Here is an 18,153-nt window from a genome sequence, read left to right on the forward strand (position 1 = left end):
GTTAAACATGAGAGAAACTCTAAGTCTCCAAGATATAAAACTAGATTAATGATGAAATGTTTCCGTCAAACAAAAGGGGTTGATTTTAATGAAATTTTCTCACATGATGTAAAGATGTCATCAATTAGAACCGTGTTGGGTTTGGATGCTACTCTTGATTTATAGACTGAGTAAATGGATGTGAAAATGGCTTTCCTTCATGGTGATTTGGAGGAACAGGTCTATATGAAACAACCTAATGATTTTCAAGTTAAAAGTAAATAAGATCATGTGTGTAGATAGAGAAAAAGTTTATATGGGTCGAAGCAAGCTTCAAGGCAGTGGTACAAGAAGTTTGAGTCTGTTATGTGTGATCAAGGATATCATAAGACTACTTCAGATTATTGCGTCTTTGTTAGAAAATTTTATAACAATGACTTCATTATCATGTTGTTATATGTTGATGACATGCTTATTATAGGAAAAATATTTCTAACATTGACAGGTTAAAGAAGCAGTTGGGCGAGTCATTTGCCATGAAACACATGGGAGCAGTTAAATAGATTCTTGGCATTAGAATCATATGTGACAGAAGAGAGAAGAAACTTTGGATGTCACAAGAACATTATATCGAAAGAGTGTTGCAAATATTTAAAATGGAAAACTCTAAGGCGGTAAGCACTCCTCTTGCTACTCATTTCAAGTTGAGTTCTAATCTAAGTCCTTCAAGTGAAGATGAAGTGTTTGATATGAGATGTGTTCCTTATGTGTCTATTGTGGGTAGTTTGATGTATTCAATGGTTTGTACAAGACCAGATATAGCACATGTTGTTGATACAATCAGTAGATTTTTGTCAAATCCAGGTAGAGAGCATTGAAATGTTGTAAAATGGATTTTAAGATATCTTCGCGGTACTACTTATATGAGGCTTTATTTTGGAGGAGATAAACCTACTTTAGTGGGGTACTCTGACTCTGAGTTGGCTGGAGACATTAATTTCAAAAAGTCTACTTCGGGCTACATGATTAAATTTGCAGGGGGAGTTGTAGCTTAGCAGTCCAGATTGCAAAAGTGTGTAACATTGTCTACTATAGAGACTGATTTCATTGTCATTACCGAAGCATGCAAAGAGTTACTGTGGTAGAAGAAATTTTTGCAAGATCTTGGTTTTGTTCAAGACAAATATGTGTTATGTGTTTATAGTCAAAGCACTATTCGTCTTGGTAAGAATCCAAATTTTCATAATAGGTCCAAACACATTGATGTGAGATATCGTTGGATATGTGATGTTTTGGATGCTAAGTTGTTGGAGTTAACTAAAGTTCGTACAGATGATAATAGTTCTGATATGATGACTAAAGCATTACCAAGAGGAAAGTTTGAAGCTTGTTGTGATATTGCCGGTTTGGCGATTTCCTCCACATAGTTGTGAGTGGGAGATTTATTGAGTTTGGATTCCCTTTCTATGTGGAAAAAAATCCAAATATGAATAGCTCATTTGTCTCACTTATTTAAGTGGAGAGTGTGAATTTAGGGTCAAGAGAGATAGAGAGAAAATAAGGATTCAAAATAGAGAAAAGAGGAGAAAAACTCATTCCCGTTTTTCTGCATCAGTCTCACTTAATCGACGATCCCCGATTCATTAACCGTCAGATCAAGCTGAAATTTTGTGAGCATGTTCGCAACTCATGTATCTAACTTTTGACCGTTCAGAATTTGAAAACAATGTCTGAGCTGAGAGATATGTATCTCCCATTGGAGCTGCAAATTTGAGTTATTTTTCAGCTTTTTTATTCTTATTTGTAAATTAGTTTTGTTTTGTGATTTGCGGTTGTTAGCATTTGTTTGGGAATCAGTTTAAGACTCTCTTGTACCCTCAATTGATTATAGTTTGGTCTGGACGACTCTTGGTTTTTACTCTTATATTGAACGGTTTTTCACGTTAAAAATATCACTGTTCTTTTATGCGTTCATTTGTTTGATTTGTCGTCTTATATTTGTTGTTGATCCTCGAAATTCCTACAAGTGTGAGAAATTTTATATCTGTTGTGTATTGATTTATTATTGTGTCTTAATTTCTCATCATATTTAACTTAGTGTAATTTAAAAAACTAAAACCTAGATAAATAAATAATCAATAAAAATATCGAACATAAAAATGAGACATTTGATTCAAGAAAATATCACATATGAATATTCTACTTACTACTTTTTCTTAATATATAAAAGTTATTTAAAAGGTTAAAAGCTAAAAGTAGTATATTCCTAAAAATAATTTTTCTTGTAAAATATTCAAAATATTTAAATTGAAAAAGTGGTGATAAATATCCAAAAATAGCATATGAATCTATTAATAGACTTATATATAGTACTTCTATATAGTGATGTAGCATAGATATTTTGATAAATGTGGCATAGATATTTTGATAGCATTCCTTCAACGACAAAAACAAAGAGGATATTTTCATCACATTGTTCGTTTTGAACCAAGTGTTCCTCTTTTATGTGTCCCACTTTCTCTTTCTGTCCCTACTTTCCATAATAATTCATAAGCACTCAAAATTATAACACACACTATAATAATGCATGTATCGCTTTCCCAACCATAGTTCGAGCTAATTAAGTTATGGAAAATGAAAAGGAAAACTACCAAGTCAAAGCAAACTTTGTATAATAACAAAAATAAATTTAGCTAGTTTAGTCCTCGTACCTACACTACACATTTAGTTAGTGCTAAGAATAGTAATACTCGGGGAATAAATTATGTTACAAGTTTAAGAGAGTAGTTACCTACTTAATTAGTTAATTTTATATGTGGTTAAGTTTAAAATATGATCTATAAATAGAGTGGTTGTATTTATTTACTTTTAGTATTTTTTTTATCAAATTGATTTATCAAAAAACTGATATTTTTTTTAAATGAACTTATAGAGTATAAATTATAGTTAAATAAATAATTTAGATATTAAATAGAAATATAATTTATATTAGTTTATATTTAATTTATATTATTTTTTATAATATTCTTAGAATCTTTAAATTGTTATTAAGTTGAGTTTTAAATAGCTTTTGAGACTTTTAGCTAATTATTCATTATTATCGTTGTATATAAGTAATGTTTTTGACACATTAGAGAATATTCAATGAATAAAGATGTTATTTAAATTTATTTTATTTTATCTTTCCTTTAATTTTATTCAATATGCACTATATTAATTTTAGATCTCTATCAATTTGATATTTTTATTCTTGCATTCAAACTTTCCTATGGATATTCAACTTCACTCATCCTGTCAAACAAACACCATTGTTACACCTTCATTTCTATTTTTTCCATTTTATTCCTCTTACACTTCTCCATTTTATTCTACAAATAACATTGTTCCTACTAGATCATCAAATACACATACAACAATACCCATTCCAAATGTAGAGGTTCAAAGAAATCCTTTTTCTTTTAGATTTTAGAAATTTTAAGAAATTTAAAAATGATTTGAAAGATGATATCAAAAAATTTCATAATCACATAAAAATTATAGAAAGAATTTTAAAAAGATTCAAACATTGCGAGTACTAAAGAAATGTGAGACATTCTCTAAATTACACATTAAAGTACTACTGAGGTAAAGAAAAAATTATAATAAATACATTGACTCGTGAATATAAACTCTTCAAAATAAAACTAGAGAAATCATTTATTATATGCACAGACGCTTCATTCACACAGTTAATCATATTAGAACCCTTGGAAATGGTTTTCAAAACGAGAAGTTGGTTGTAAAAGTCATTAGATACTTAAATCACAGTTGGCCATCCAAAGTCACTAGGATTTTGGATCTAGGGATTTATCATTCATGGACTTGGATACTTTTTTTTGTTAAATTGCATGAACATGGGTTTGAGTTGAAGAGACTTGTAGATAATGATGAAGTGAAAATAAGAAGAAAATATTTGGGCTCAAAACTAAAGAAAAATCCAGTGATGAGGAAATGACACTAATCGTTCAGAACTTTAAAAGATTCATGAAACGCAAAAAAAAAAAACAACAAAAGGAGCAAAGTAACAAAGGTATATCATCCTTCACTCCGATATGCTTCCAATGAGTAAAGACTAAACTCCCCTCAGAATAAGAAAAATAATTAGAATCAGAAAAAGTCTAAGAAACCGAAAAGGAAGAAAAAAATTCTTGCATCGCTTGGGACGACAATGACATAGATTCTTATATGATCAAGAAGCCAACATATGTCTCATGGCAGGTCACGATGACAACAAGGAGTGCTTTACAGTATCAAATGCTAAGTGGTGTCTTGATAAAGGTTGTTCGAAGAACGTGACAGGAGATAAGACTTTGTTTTCCTCATTCTCTCCCAATAAATGAGGCTTTGTCGCCTATGGTGATAACAATAAATGGGGAAAAATTGGTAATGGTATCATTGGTATGTTCCCCAATTCAACGATTATGGATGTTCTTTTAGTTGATGGTTTAAAGCATAATTTACAAAGCACTAATCAATTATGCAACATAGGTTGTAACCTTTGATTCTTCTGGATGCTGGGTTATCAGAAAAAAAATATGATCAAACCATTTTTATCAGCTCTAGAAGTGGAAACACATACACCCTGTATCTAAACAAGATTCATTCAAATGATGTTTGTCTTTTGAGTAACGAGCGTGAATTTTGGCTATGGCATAGAAGAATAACGTTGGTCTGCGAGGATTTAGTAATTGGATCTCTAAACTTACATTTTGAGAAAAGATGGTTATATGATGTGCACCAAAATGGTAAATAAGTAAGGGTTCTTTTAAAGCTAAAAATACGGTCTCTACAAGTTGGCCCTTGCAACTTTATATCGATCTTTGTGGCCCATCCATAACCAAAATATTTGGCGGTAATCTTTATACCCTTGTAGTTGTGGATGACTATTCTCCCTATACATGGACATTATTTTTAACTGTTTAAAGAGACGATTTTGCTGCCATTGGAAAACTTGTCAGGATTATCTAGAACGAAAAAGGATTAAACATTGCATCGATCTGAAATGATCATGATGGAGAATTCTAGAATGAAGAATTTGAAAATTGTTATAATAAGAATGGATTAATGAATTGAATGGATTTTATACTTGGTGGGTGGATTGGATAAGATGGATTTTAAACTTGATGGATGGATTGAATTAAATTTTTTAAAAGTAATTTTAATGGATCATTAATGGATTAATGAATTGTTTTTATTCATCCATTAACAATCCAATCCAAATCCATCCAATCCATCGATATTGTCACCCCTAAAAAGAATAATTGTTTTACATACAACAAAATAAAACAAAATAAGATGAAAAAGAAATTACATATATAGAGATAAGAGAAAGGCACGACAAGTAGGTTGCATTTACAAATTTCCAAAACAAATAAAAAGAAAAATAAACTAAGGTCATAATCGATCACCACAAGACAACAATAATAAGAACACTTTTATTATTATTATTAATATTATTATTTTTGTTAATTAAATAAATTAAATTAAATTTTTTGTGATTGATCAAACTACGCAGAGTTAGGTGAGGGTTCCACTGCCCGGTCAGGAAGCTAATTCTTATAATGAAAAGTTCACTTTGAATCGACTTTGTATTTTGCATCAACACTCGATATGTTTACAAACTATAATCGCATTCATGATAACACAACTCTTGCTCCGTCATAAACCATAATGCAACTTGTTTATACCATAAAAACATAAAGATCAAGTGTTCAATATGACTGATCGGAATATCCCTGCTTCACCATACAAATATCGGTCACGAAGCACAATCAATATCGAACATGGGTTCCAATATTAATTTCTCTATTATTATTTAATTCATTATGTATGCTTAATCGAATTAAAACAAAAGATACATAAAACAAATAACTATCTAACTCATGGTTTCGTAAGTGGCTCTGATACAACTTAAGGGACACCGCAGTTAAAATACGCAATGGAAAAAATTTCCCTTAAGTTGATCCTTACTAATTTCCTTCCTTGATACGGCTTCTTGAACGATGTTTCCACATGGAGGAGCATTGTGGAGGCTTTCTTTGAGGCGAAGCTACCTTTCTTCTATAGCTTGAGAATTCTATTTCTGAACGTTGTTGTACATGTTGTTCAACAACTCGTTAGCGCCTTGCTGTCCAAGGTTTGCTCGTAGTAGTTGGAAACCATGTAAGACTTCAGGTTGCTCAATTGGATGTGGAATCGAAGGTCCAACCTGAGGCATTTGGACAGATTCATCTATTTGAGGAATTTGTACCAAATCTAGATACAATAGACCTTTTACTTCTGGGTTCACAATGTTTTGTGGAGGAGGTGGAGGTGGTTAATTGATCGCTGCAGCAGCGGTGATAGTTTCTCGCACAACAACGAAACGAGTGCCTTTGGATCCAGACATTACTTCGAAGTGTAGGAATCAGAGATCTGGAAATTCAAGAAATCAGAGATCTGGAAATTCAGGAAATCAAAATTAAAATGAAGCTTGATTAGATCGAATGCACGAATTTTTGTGTTCGACTCTGAATGCTCGATTCGGTGACTTGAGGAGGCAACGAACTTGAAAATCGAAAATATAACGTGAAATTGTGGAAAACGCAGGAATCAATATTCGATTCACACTTACGACATCATTCTTCCTTATTAGAACCAGAAATGGAGTGAGGATCAAAGGTAATGGCGAATCTGAACTTTCGGTACGTTGGAGAGAGGGATGACTTGCAAGGTTAGCACTCGAACGCTCAAGTCAGTATCTGAAGAAGAATAATGAATTAAAATAGAATTTGACACTAAGTGTCTGAATTGACGTCTTCTCTTTATATAGTAAAAATGGAATAACAAACTTGATATTTGTCAGATTTAGATGGCATGAGATCATGAATATGATAGTTATTGCATGCTGAAAAGATTCTGAAAGGATTGTAACTCCTTTAGAGTAATCGGTCGGAACCGATATAGTCGAACGAAACAATATATATTCTACTCTTACTCAAAATTTAGATAAAAAAAAAGTTAAAAGCCAAAGTATATTCCTAAGAATACTTTTATTAACATATAAAAAATAAAAATAAAAAACTATTATAAAATAAATAAGGGGAAGAAGATCCAAAAATAGTACATTCTTATGAAACCTTTACTAACCTTAAATAGTGAAGCAGTAACACTAGATATTTTGTAAAATGGCTTTTAAACAAACAAAAAAAATGAGGATATTTTATTAACGTTACTGGTTTAGAGCCAAGTGTTCTTCCTCATTATATGTCACACTTTCTCTATCTGTCTCTTCTCTCTCTTCTCATCAGTTTCCCTTTCTCTTTCCAAATAATTTATAACCAATCACAAAACTGCCTTAATAAGTAGCCAACCACCTGTCTCATTACATTTGTAAAATATCCAAACTCACTCACACAAAACATACACACTTACAAACACTCTCACTCCAATGTTACCTTCAACCATGTATTCCTATATATATAACACATTACTCTTCAGTTTCTCAAGACTAACTCTATCATCACTTCCCTTTTTCTCTCTCAAAACCTCTTAAACACTCAAACATGTTTAACATCTCTTCAAATTCACACACCATTTCCTCAAAAGCTTTCAACGGGGAACAGCGGTTAGCCGCGAGTTGTCCGAAGAAGCCTGCAGGGAGGAAGATATTCAAGGAAACCCGCCACCCGGTGTATAGAGGTGTGAGGAAGAGGAATTTAGACAAGTGGGTTTGTGAAATGAGGGAGCCCAACAAGAAGACTAGAATTTGGCTAGGGACTTTTCCAACGGCCGAGATGGCGGCCCGAGCCCACGATGTTGCGGCAATGGCATTGAGAGGCCGCTACGCCTGTCTCAATTTCGCAGACTCGGTGTGGCGACTCCCTATTCCTGCAACCTCTGATACAAAAGATATACAAAAAGCGGCTACAGAAGCGGCTGAGGCTTTCAGACCAGGCAAGATTTTAATGACTAACGACGTCGACACAGAGGAGGTGAGTGTGTTTTGTGTGGGAGTGGAAGAAGAGGAGGAAGTGTTGGATATGACAGAGTTGTGGAGGAATATGGTGATGATGTCCCCTACACGTAGTTTTGAGTATGATGAGTATGAACATATTGATGTACAAGAATATCAAGATGAAGAGGTATCACTATGGAGTTTTTAAATTTGATGTGTTTGGTTCACTTTTTTGGGTAGATTGTAGAATGGAGGAGTCTGAACTCTGAACTACAACCTTTTTGTATACTATTAGTAGTATGACATAGGTTGAAATTGAAAGGGATTTTGTTTTTGTATTCTTTTCCTTTTCTGTAGATAAGAAAAGAGAATATACAATTTTGGAATGTAAAAATATTTGTCTAAGTATCTATATTGGAATTTGGAATTCACCCCAAAAAAAACTTGACATTTTGTTGCAATTTTGTATTGAGTTTTATACCCTATAGCATCTTTGAATAAAGACGTGTTTGGTGTCTCACATGCGTCAATGTGTATCTGTGTTTCATAGTTTTGAAAATAAAAATATAATCTTTTGAAAACATAGTATTCTATGTCTTTCTTTGCAACTGCAAAGGAACCACGGTTGGGGTGCATTAGTGGCATTACTCTATATTATCAAAAAAAAAAAAAAAATTGTGAACATTATTTTGGCTGAAAAATTATTTCAAATTTTTCATTGTTTAGAAACAAAAAAAATCATAGCCAATATTAAATACCAACAGATGAAAGGTATCTTTCTAACTAACAGAAAGAATCTAAACTATACCTCACCAGTAAAATGGTTTCATTCATCAATAATTGCACTAGCTTTGATGAGTCTAAAGTATGCCAAATATTAGTTGATATTTTGGAAAAAATGACTAAACGCAATAAATAAAAAGGACCAGAATCATTATGCATTTGGCCTTAGAGTCAATCTATCCCTTCTTCAACTTTGCCTCAAAGTCATTCTATATTTTCTGCAAATTGGCATTAAAGTCAGTCCATCATTATCGATTGGAATACAAGCTCTAATGTAGATTTTATTTTTTATTTTTACTTCAATGACCTAAGTTCTAATTAGGGTCATTTTAGAAAATTCAATTTTTTTTATTTCAACAAAAAAATTAAATAAAAGTAACTACTTTTCTAGCTTGTGTAAGGGTATTTTTCTTGTTTATTATATTGGAGTAACTGATAACTTTTTCCTCCCCAAACTCATTAACTAGTTTGCATACCAATGTGGCAAAGTCCATACCGCATATATTCTCTTCATTTCATTTCTTGAGCTCTTTTCATCAGATTAAAGTTGTCGCGTTGACATGTAACGAGCACTTTTTGGTCGAGTAAAAGTAGTTTTGTTATACAGCGACATCCTTCTATACTGAATAAAGGGGTTAGAATTTTATAGGCGTGTAAGGCATAACAAATTTAAATTACATTAACAAGTATGTTTCATACATGAGGAAAACAAAAGTTACAAATTCAAAAACATGGAAACCATCGCGATAAGCACTTAAAAAATGCTCGCGCGAGGAAAAGGAAAGTGGTTCTAATTTACAGATCAAAGTAAGCATATGAACGTCCTTCATCTAATCGACCCTTTCATGTCAATTATTCAACAACACTATTTAACCTTCTTAAGAAGAGCAGAGGTTCTAAATTCAGCATCATCTCTTATATAACTCCACCAAAGGAATGTGAGGGGAATGTTTGCTGCATTCCATACAGCATGAGCATCAACGTATCCCATGTAAGGTGGGAAGTCATATGTCTCTAAGATCATAGCAAGGACTCCTCCGATCACCACTGTCCATAATTTCCATCGTGACGGATGGCTGGAAACAACCGCCCAGAATGCCCAAATAAGAAGCTGGACAACAGCCATCAACATTGAAACTTTCATGTTCAAACCTGAAAAATAAACACAATCAATGCATCAGTTTACTCTCCAAGACAGTGTTGCGTGATTGATGCAGACCATAGTTTGATTAAATTGTATTACTAATAGATGGAATCACATTCAGCACTACTGCTACTACAAGAACAACAATCAAAGTTTGGGGACAAAGGGATAAGTACTTATTGTATAATTGCTGATATATAAGCTTTTTCCACAGTTGATGAAAGAATACAGATAAACTCGGCATGAGCTGAAAAAAGTTTGAGAATAAGCCTTACAAAGGAGCTTGTGAAAATAAGGAGCAAACAAATTATGGACTCGCCGCAAGTTACCTTCATAAGCTCTTCCAAATCCCTCTTAATGGTTTACTACCCTATAGTTTTATACTTTAATTTTGGTCTTTCTCTACCTCTTACTTACCACTAGACTATCATTCATATGATCAATTCTCAGTACACGTGCTTCTATAGATGTTCACCATACCACCTAGCAGAGACTCTATATCGCTTACAATGAGGACTATCCCAACTTCCTCTAAGGATTGTATTTTTAATCCTATTTTGACAGGTATAGATTATCACTGTTGCCATAAAAATTGTAAGATGTGTAACTCACAGAGGTTTCATTAAAAATAAAAGATTATGGAAGTAGATAGAGGATAGAGGATACTTGTTGTAACAAAAATTATAAAACAAAAATTATAAGACGTGTAACTCAAAAGATAACAGCAAGAACAATAATAGCAGTGTATTTTAAATTAAAAGATTACCATAATTCAGTTCGTAGAAATTCAGATACATGATATGAGTTGTCACAAAAGCAACCAAGGGAGCAGAAACCATGACTCTTGTAGCCTCATCCCTCACATTAAAAGCTCGGAGTATTGCTAGAATGAGGGAAAATCCAAGCAAGGCCACAGCAGAAGAATAATTCAGCTTCTCTGTTAATTCCACAGCTCTACAGATGATAAAAGATTGAAATACACATCAAAATAGAAATCAAAGGATTAATCCATGTTTAGGAAATGCATCGTTTGATGTAAATGCCTCGCGAGTTTCTACATTGTGCGTAATTGTGATGTAAGATGCTCTGTGTGTGATTGTGAATTTGTGACGTAAAATTTCCTTTTTTGATGTTAAGCCATACAACACAAAGAAAATTAATATTAAGGGACTACAAAGAAACAACAACCGAGGTTTGAGTTAGTACTTCAATCCTCAACCGTAACATAGGCAAAATACATCCTATGTTCCTTTAAGATGTTTAATTATACCAAATTAGTATTTAAAGTTTTTGTATCCCACATAGGTCATTTAATTCCCATTACATGCACACTGTTGCCCTTTTCACACATTATGTTACAAAAATACATATGCCAGGGTTGGCCACTTATCCTACATGTAACTCCTGTGCATTTTAGAATTAGGTTAAATGATTTGGGACAAATATTGTACAAGAGATAAGAGGAATAGAGGAGTTATCCTTTGAGGTTTTCATACATTGGATGACAAATACCTCTAGGGATACGTAGCATATTATTCTCTCTTGTGCAATATTTGTCCCAAATCGTTTAACCTGATTCTAAAATGGGCATGCATTACTCTTAAGAGGTGGAAAAGTGTTACACGTAGGATAAGTCTAAAATCTCATGCAGCATCAGTAACGTAACCAACACGTGTATTTTTATAACGGAATATGTGAAAAAAAGGTAATAGTGTGCAGTGTGCACCTAATAAAACTTATAGGACATATGAGGGACAAAAAACCTTAAAGGACTAATCGGGTACAGTTAAACAGCTTAAAAGACCGCAAGATATATTTTGCCTTTAATATATGGAGGCATACAGCCCAGACCATAATAAGAACAAATAAAGTGAACAACTTACCTACTATGAAAAACAGCACTCCACAACCATGCATTCATCGAAAGAATCCCATAAATATGCCACAAGGCGGTGTACTCATAATAAGCCTTCTTATCTGGCCTCAGAGGCAACTTGTAGTAAACAAGAATGAAGAAGGATACCCAGCCATGAAACTGCATAGCAAGATTAAGAGCAGACAGAGCCACAGCCACAGGTTCCTGAAAGATACATCCATGCTACAATCAGAAACCAAAACCACCAAATTAGAACACTATTACCCCTAAAGCTTTCATAGGATATTCATGAAAGAACCTGAATCCCATAAATGCGCCTAAATGGCCATTTTCCATGATACTTGACAGGCTTTTCACCAAGTTTCGTTCTTTCTTCCTCTCTAACTAGCATGCAGTGATACCGACAATCAGTGCGACAGTCCCATTGTTTCCACTCCAGGTAAAGTGGTTCATGCATATACCATGGACCATCAATAGGTTTTCCATCTGATGAGAATTTACAATGCTGAAAACACCTAGCCCCTACACATCCAGATTTTTCACACTGTTCTACACAGCCCCTGAAATTCAATTTTACAACCAAATATGGTAAGAATTGAACATAAAACAATCAATTTTTGTTAATTTGTATGGAAATCACATAATAACAGCAGTAATTTTGTTAGCGTAGAGGTCAATGCTGAATCATTCAGCAGAGTATATATACAGTTAATGCATCTTCCAATCAGTTCCTTATTTGCTACACCTGTGAAAATCTGGTTTTAGAAAATGTATTTGTTTCCTATTTGCAATTCTAATTACAAAACTTCCAACTTCTATTCATTTTGTTTACTGTTTTTAAATATCATACAGGTGGAGAAGCTTGCTGAAACGAAAAACATCTAAAATCATCTGGTTGGGGTTCAATTTTAATCTAGGAAACGAGTTTTGGTTTTAAGCCATTCGATCTAGAAAAGAGAGGACTGAAGGATTGTGGTATCTTGCCAATCCCACTGATTCCACGCTTAACATCACCAAACCCATGTGATCCTATTGAATTGCGATTCTGCATGCGAACAAAATCGTTAAAGGTGTTAAAAATATTAAGATCCTGCAATCTTATGAAGAAACTTGCAATTTGACTACCATGCCCAGAACCCCACTGATTGTAAATACATGCTAGGTGATCGCTCACAATCTCACTAGATTTTGCTCAGGAGCATGTGTACAAGAGCATGGTCAGGATTGCATAAGCTACAAACAAACAAAAAATTGTACAATTTTTCAAAAGTATATGAGGGTACAAGGTTGTCAAAGAATGTGGAATTTCCGTAGACTTGTTTTGAAAAGCCACAAGTGTTTACCTGATACCAAAATAATGTTTAAAACATCTATTGTAATAATCTTCACACAATTTAATCTAATGAACTTAGTGAATATTCAACATTTTAACCTAGTTATGAATCAAACCAAAAAGAAAATTGAAATATTCTGCAAGCAACAAACAAATCTAGAACATTCCATAATACAAAATAACATTACAATTCAAAATTGATGGACAAATTCACAAATCAAATGATAAGAACACAACTCAGCAACCATGAAAAGAGCACAACAAGTTCAAAACTTATGAAGAAAATGACAAATTACAAGGTCCTAATTATTAGAGCGGTGGAATTGGGTTGCCCGTTTTGGAGCTAGAATCAACTTGGTATGTTAGAGTGTCATCAAAGTTAGGTTCACTCACCTCTATTAGAATATACGAAACTATCCTAGGATATCCCGTTACTATGTTAGATTATCACAGTTTATCTCATAAAATTAATTTAAAAAAAAAAAATTGTTTTAGATTATCTCCTAATATTAGTTTCCATATGACTTCGTAATTATTATGATTTATTTCCTAATTTCTCTATTTATCTAGAATTAGGAGTCTTGTATCCCTATATATAGGGGCTAATGTTTAGAAATTTGTATCAAGCTACTATCAAAAATATTACATCCTTGTCGTATTCGAAGTTTTTATCATTTCTCTTCTTTTATCTAAAATCCATAACCTTAACAAACTGGTTCCTTGGCTCCCTGCAAAGTTTCAATGACGGATATGTTCATGCTCTCTGGTTCGGGGATTGATTTATCCAGGCAGTTACAGACTTGATACACCTTTGTTCACCTCCTTTAGAGATGGGTTTGTAATAGAATATTGAGACTTCATTTATGCAGGCTGCTACAGGGTTGAGATTCAATACACCTCTGTTGACCTCCTTTGGGGATGGATTCAATTAGCATGTTAGATACATCTATAGAATCAAGCTCTGCAACTGTGAGGACCCGTCTGGATCTACCGGCTTTGGTGGTGGTGGCGGATCCAACTTGAGTGAAGCCCATCTATCTCCGATAGTTGTTCTAGACAGGGTCTCCCTTGATTCGAACATAATACTCACGCCATGTCCATCAAAGTTGTTGGAATTTCCGCCTTTATTGCGGTCTGCCCCTAGTCGCCTAATTGTGGCATTTGGCTTGCCTTCATTGCAGCCTTCAACACCTATATTGTGTTGAGCAGCCCTCACCATACAAGCCGGTTTTGTAGGGATGAGTTAGGCCCAACCCACACATTCTAAGATGGTAGCATAGCTCGGATCGGATCCAGGGACCTATGACTACCAAAACCCATAAATTTGCATAAATTTGTTTTGCTCTCTTTCACTGAATCCATAATCATGGCATTCACCAGGGGTTTTGCCCCCTTCTCTATATTTTCCCCACCTTTCTTTGCGGCTATCAACGATTAACGACTCTGATTCAATTTCAGTGTCCTCTTCTTTGTTAGAAGATATAGGCAATATGTCAGGGTAATCCGGCTTGAAATGCCAAATAAAAGGAAGCCAAAATGTACGGCCTTTGAGGTCAGTTTTCCCTCCTTTGGTGTTTCACTCTTTTTGAAATGTTCCTCAATGCATAGTACCCACCAGTATGCATCTTCTTCTCTATCAAACACTCGAAACTCCATTTGAGGCACGGTGTACCACAGATCCATGAAACATGCTCTGATACCAGTTGATAGAAACCAACTGATATAGAATAGAAAAACTTAACTGCTCTTAATAATATAATAATTAGTAAAACTTATGATTAACTTTTCTAATAATCAACACATAATTAGTCAAACTTAACTGCTCTTAATAATATAATAATTTCTCACTAATGCTATTAATAATTTTTCACTAATCACTCCTAATATAATATAATAACAGCTACAAAATTGAACCTTCAGTTTTCCTTAACTCTTTAATGAGAGGTCTAACACTGACTCACTGAGTCTACCGGAGTTTAAATAGAAATGATTTTGTACGTGAGTTAAGTGTTAACTTGACTTTGATACCTAGAGTCGTAAACTTGTGATTCTGGGAGTTTTCGAGAGTTTAGACGACCTTGAGAAGGTTTTATTTGAAGTTTTGAACATAAGTTATGATTGATATTGCGTAACCACATAACACCTGATATTAAAATACCACAATGCCTCAATGCCAAGGAAAGGGACAAGTTATGAACTAGTGCTTGTACTGTACCAATAAGTACTATATAAATTTGGGCATAATATGGAGACTAAGGTTGCCATCATCCTCATTAAATTCAAGTTTTTGTTTATCAGAGAGGTTCCAATGCAACCAATTTCGGGAAAAATGATATCCCTTATGACCTTAAAGTATACAAGACTATCTATTTTTGTAATCTAAAATCTGTTCGGGATAAAACAGTTATGGTGCGAAACTAACTATTATAAAGAGAAAATAACTAGATATGCCAACAATTATTATATATAAGAGAACTGCTAGAAAGACTCTTTCAACACTCTCTCTAACACTTCTCTTTTATTGAGTAAAATAGATGGGGTCCAACCACTTTATGTGGGATTCGCTTCTAAAATGAAGGACCTACATGCGTGTCATCCAATAAGAGAATGAGTGTTTGAGATAGTGTTAAAAAATAGTGCTCTTAGCACTTCTCGTATATATAAATAGTTGTGGGGCACACCGTAGTTCAAGAGTTAATCACGCAAGGAGTCCAACTAGACATGCCAACAAAGTTAACTATAAAATAAAAAAGCTGTGATATCTTATCTATGAGAAGTTCACTCTTTATTGATAGCATTGTCACGAATATAGAGAAAACAAACAATGGTAATATTGCAATAGTAAATTTATAAATGCACTAAATCATCTAAACCTTTTACATTTTGCTAGAAAACTGTTGAGAGGCCCACATTGAAAGAGATATGGCCTAAAAATGTGTTTAAGTTGGAGCCATCCTTCCGGTATGCGCAGTTAAATTACACCCGAAAAAAAATCTAAGAAAATTAAAGGCACATAATGTTACAAAAATAAAGAACAGAAACATGGCAACAAGTCAACACAGTTAAACACTACTAGCCACAAAATAGTAATGAATCATAAATGCCCCCCAACTGCTTTCTTGACAATTTCAATTGCAATGATCCATGCATTCATTGCATTAATAATATACATGTTGTGTCTCATAACTACGGCCAATCATGCTGGCATGAAATTTCAAATTCACAAACTAAGATCAACCTAAAAAAACTTGTGACAGTAATATCTTCTGGTAATCCGTAAAGATCTCTGCAAACAAGAATGCTATGAACAATACGAAGTCACAGTTACCACTATCTAAAATTCACACATAAAGAAAACACAGAGAGAGGGGAAAAGAGAGAGAGATTTCCATCACACGCATTATATAAGCTTGACATGATTTAAAAAACACTGTTCACCGACCTATTGCAAGTAGTGAAACTTCCAAAAATCATCAGAAGCAATTACATGAAGCAATGCAACTCCTCGTAAAATAATACAAACTAACCACATAATACAAGAATTAGTTCATCTAAAGTGAGCAATTCACTACATAAAATAGAACAATTAATCTCGACGGTTGATTAATACATTGATGACTGATATTCCAACACATTCATGACTTGTTATGAATATGTATATAACATCAACCATTGATTAATTTGACTTATTCATCCACAATTGAGTATTGAGGTTGTTCATTATGCCCTCTAAAGTAAATTGCTCACCAAATACCATAGTAGAAGAAACCTCTCACATTCACACTCCATACTTAAAAGTTAAAATATGATATCAAATCCACAAACACACCAAAAAAAATGCATCATCCTTGATTACACTTATATGCAAACATGAGAATCCTAGAAATTAACCACGATAAATCCACATACTAATTTCCTGTTAAATCCAGGAAACCACGTAAGTCTTTGAATATCAATCTCTCGAGATGGCTAAGATTCATTTAAAACTCCCCCCTGCAGAGACTATACATATATAACACTACCGACACTTACACAGACACAACACCAACAGTGACACGTCGGCATCAAGTAATAATTTAAAAAAAATGAATAGATTGAACGTAATCACAAGTAAGTATCAGTGTAGTGTAGGTGTTTGACACTGACACGGCCTAGTCTAACATAATCTTAAAAACTTCCAAGTCCACAGTCCACAGTAAAAAATCATCCCATCCTAAAATATTTACGAATCAAAAAGTGAATTCCAACTTCCAAATTTTACTGCTCCTATACAATTAAAACATCAAACTGTAAAAATCTGCAGAAGAATCTCCGATTATTTTCTCTTCGTTAAGTAGAAAAAATGGAAGACAGAGCTTACTTGTAAATCGGATCGGTATCGCCGTCGCTGGCTGCGATTGGTAGGAGAACTGCACAGATTGCGGCGAGGAGGACAAGAGACCGAAAAAGAGCCATCGAATTCGCTGAAAAGCGAAGTCAAAGGAAGGTTATTCCCGCGATATGGGAGAGGATGTGCCGACGGTAATCGACGGCGAGTTTTGCATTGACGGAGGTGGTTGATTGGGACGATTGACGGCGGAGTGCGGTGGCGGAGGTTGATGTGGTTGATCTTGAAATGGATGGGACGGGAATGAGTCAACTCGGAGCGAGTTGAGAATGAGAAGTGCGTATAACAGGAGCAGAATCTCGTGAGGAGATGGTGATGATGATATCTCTGATGCACGACATTATTATTGTTTTGTTATTATTATTTTATTATTACACTAGTATTTTATATTGTTATCGATAATAAATAACCTTGTTGTGTCATCAAAATTAAGAGAGTAATTAAGTAGATAATCCATTAATTAATCAATGTTTGTACCATCCTGATGGGATGGTTTTAAAATTACACGAGCCAAATTAAAATTTATTTTACTTTCTTCAATTTAAAATAAGTACTATCATTTATATCTAAAGTTGACACTACACCGGATATTTATATCATTTCATGTATTTTTTGTTTTTTATTATTCTCTTGCTTGGTTTTTGTGCCACTCTTAAAAGCTTTGTAAAAAACTACG

General features: G+C 33.8%; 2 protein-coding genes across 2 annotated transcripts; one reads left to right on the forward strand and one right to left on the reverse strand.

Annotated features, from left to right (window-relative positions):
* The first annotated feature begins 7,384 nt into the window (after nt 1-7,384).
* LOC131647602 (dehydration-responsive element-binding protein 1A-like) lies at nt 7,385-8,380 on the forward strand. The gene has a single exon (XM_058917477.1). The coding sequence runs from the start codon at nt 7,563-7,565 to the stop codon at nt 8,160-8,162; it is 600 nt and encodes a 199-aa protein (XP_058773460.1). The 5' UTR covers nt 7,385-7,562; the 3' UTR covers nt 8,163-8,380.
* Nucleotides 8,381-9,391: 1,011 nt separating this feature from the next.
* LOC131653183 (uncharacterized) lies at nt 9,392-17,829 on the reverse strand. The gene is made up of 5 exons (XM_058923269.1): nt 17,451-17,829; nt 12,056-12,317; nt 11,765-11,961; nt 10,648-10,835; nt 9,392-9,889 (listed from the first exon to the last, which is right to left on the reverse strand). Exons 1-5 carry the CDS (start codon nt 17,543-17,545, stop codon nt 9,603-9,605), a joined length of 1,029 nt encoding a protein of 342 aa, XP_058779252.1. The 5' UTR covers nt 17,546-17,829; the 3' UTR covers nt 9,392-9,602.
* Between the last annotated feature and the right edge of the window lie 324 nt (nt 17,830-18,153).

This window comes from Vicia villosa, linkage group LG2, assembly GCF_029867415.1.
Source record: "Vicia villosa cultivar HV-30 ecotype Madison, WI linkage group LG2, Vvil1.0, whole genome shotgun sequence".
NCBI lineage: Eukaryota > Viridiplantae > Streptophyta > Magnoliopsida > Fabales > Fabaceae > Vicia > Vicia villosa.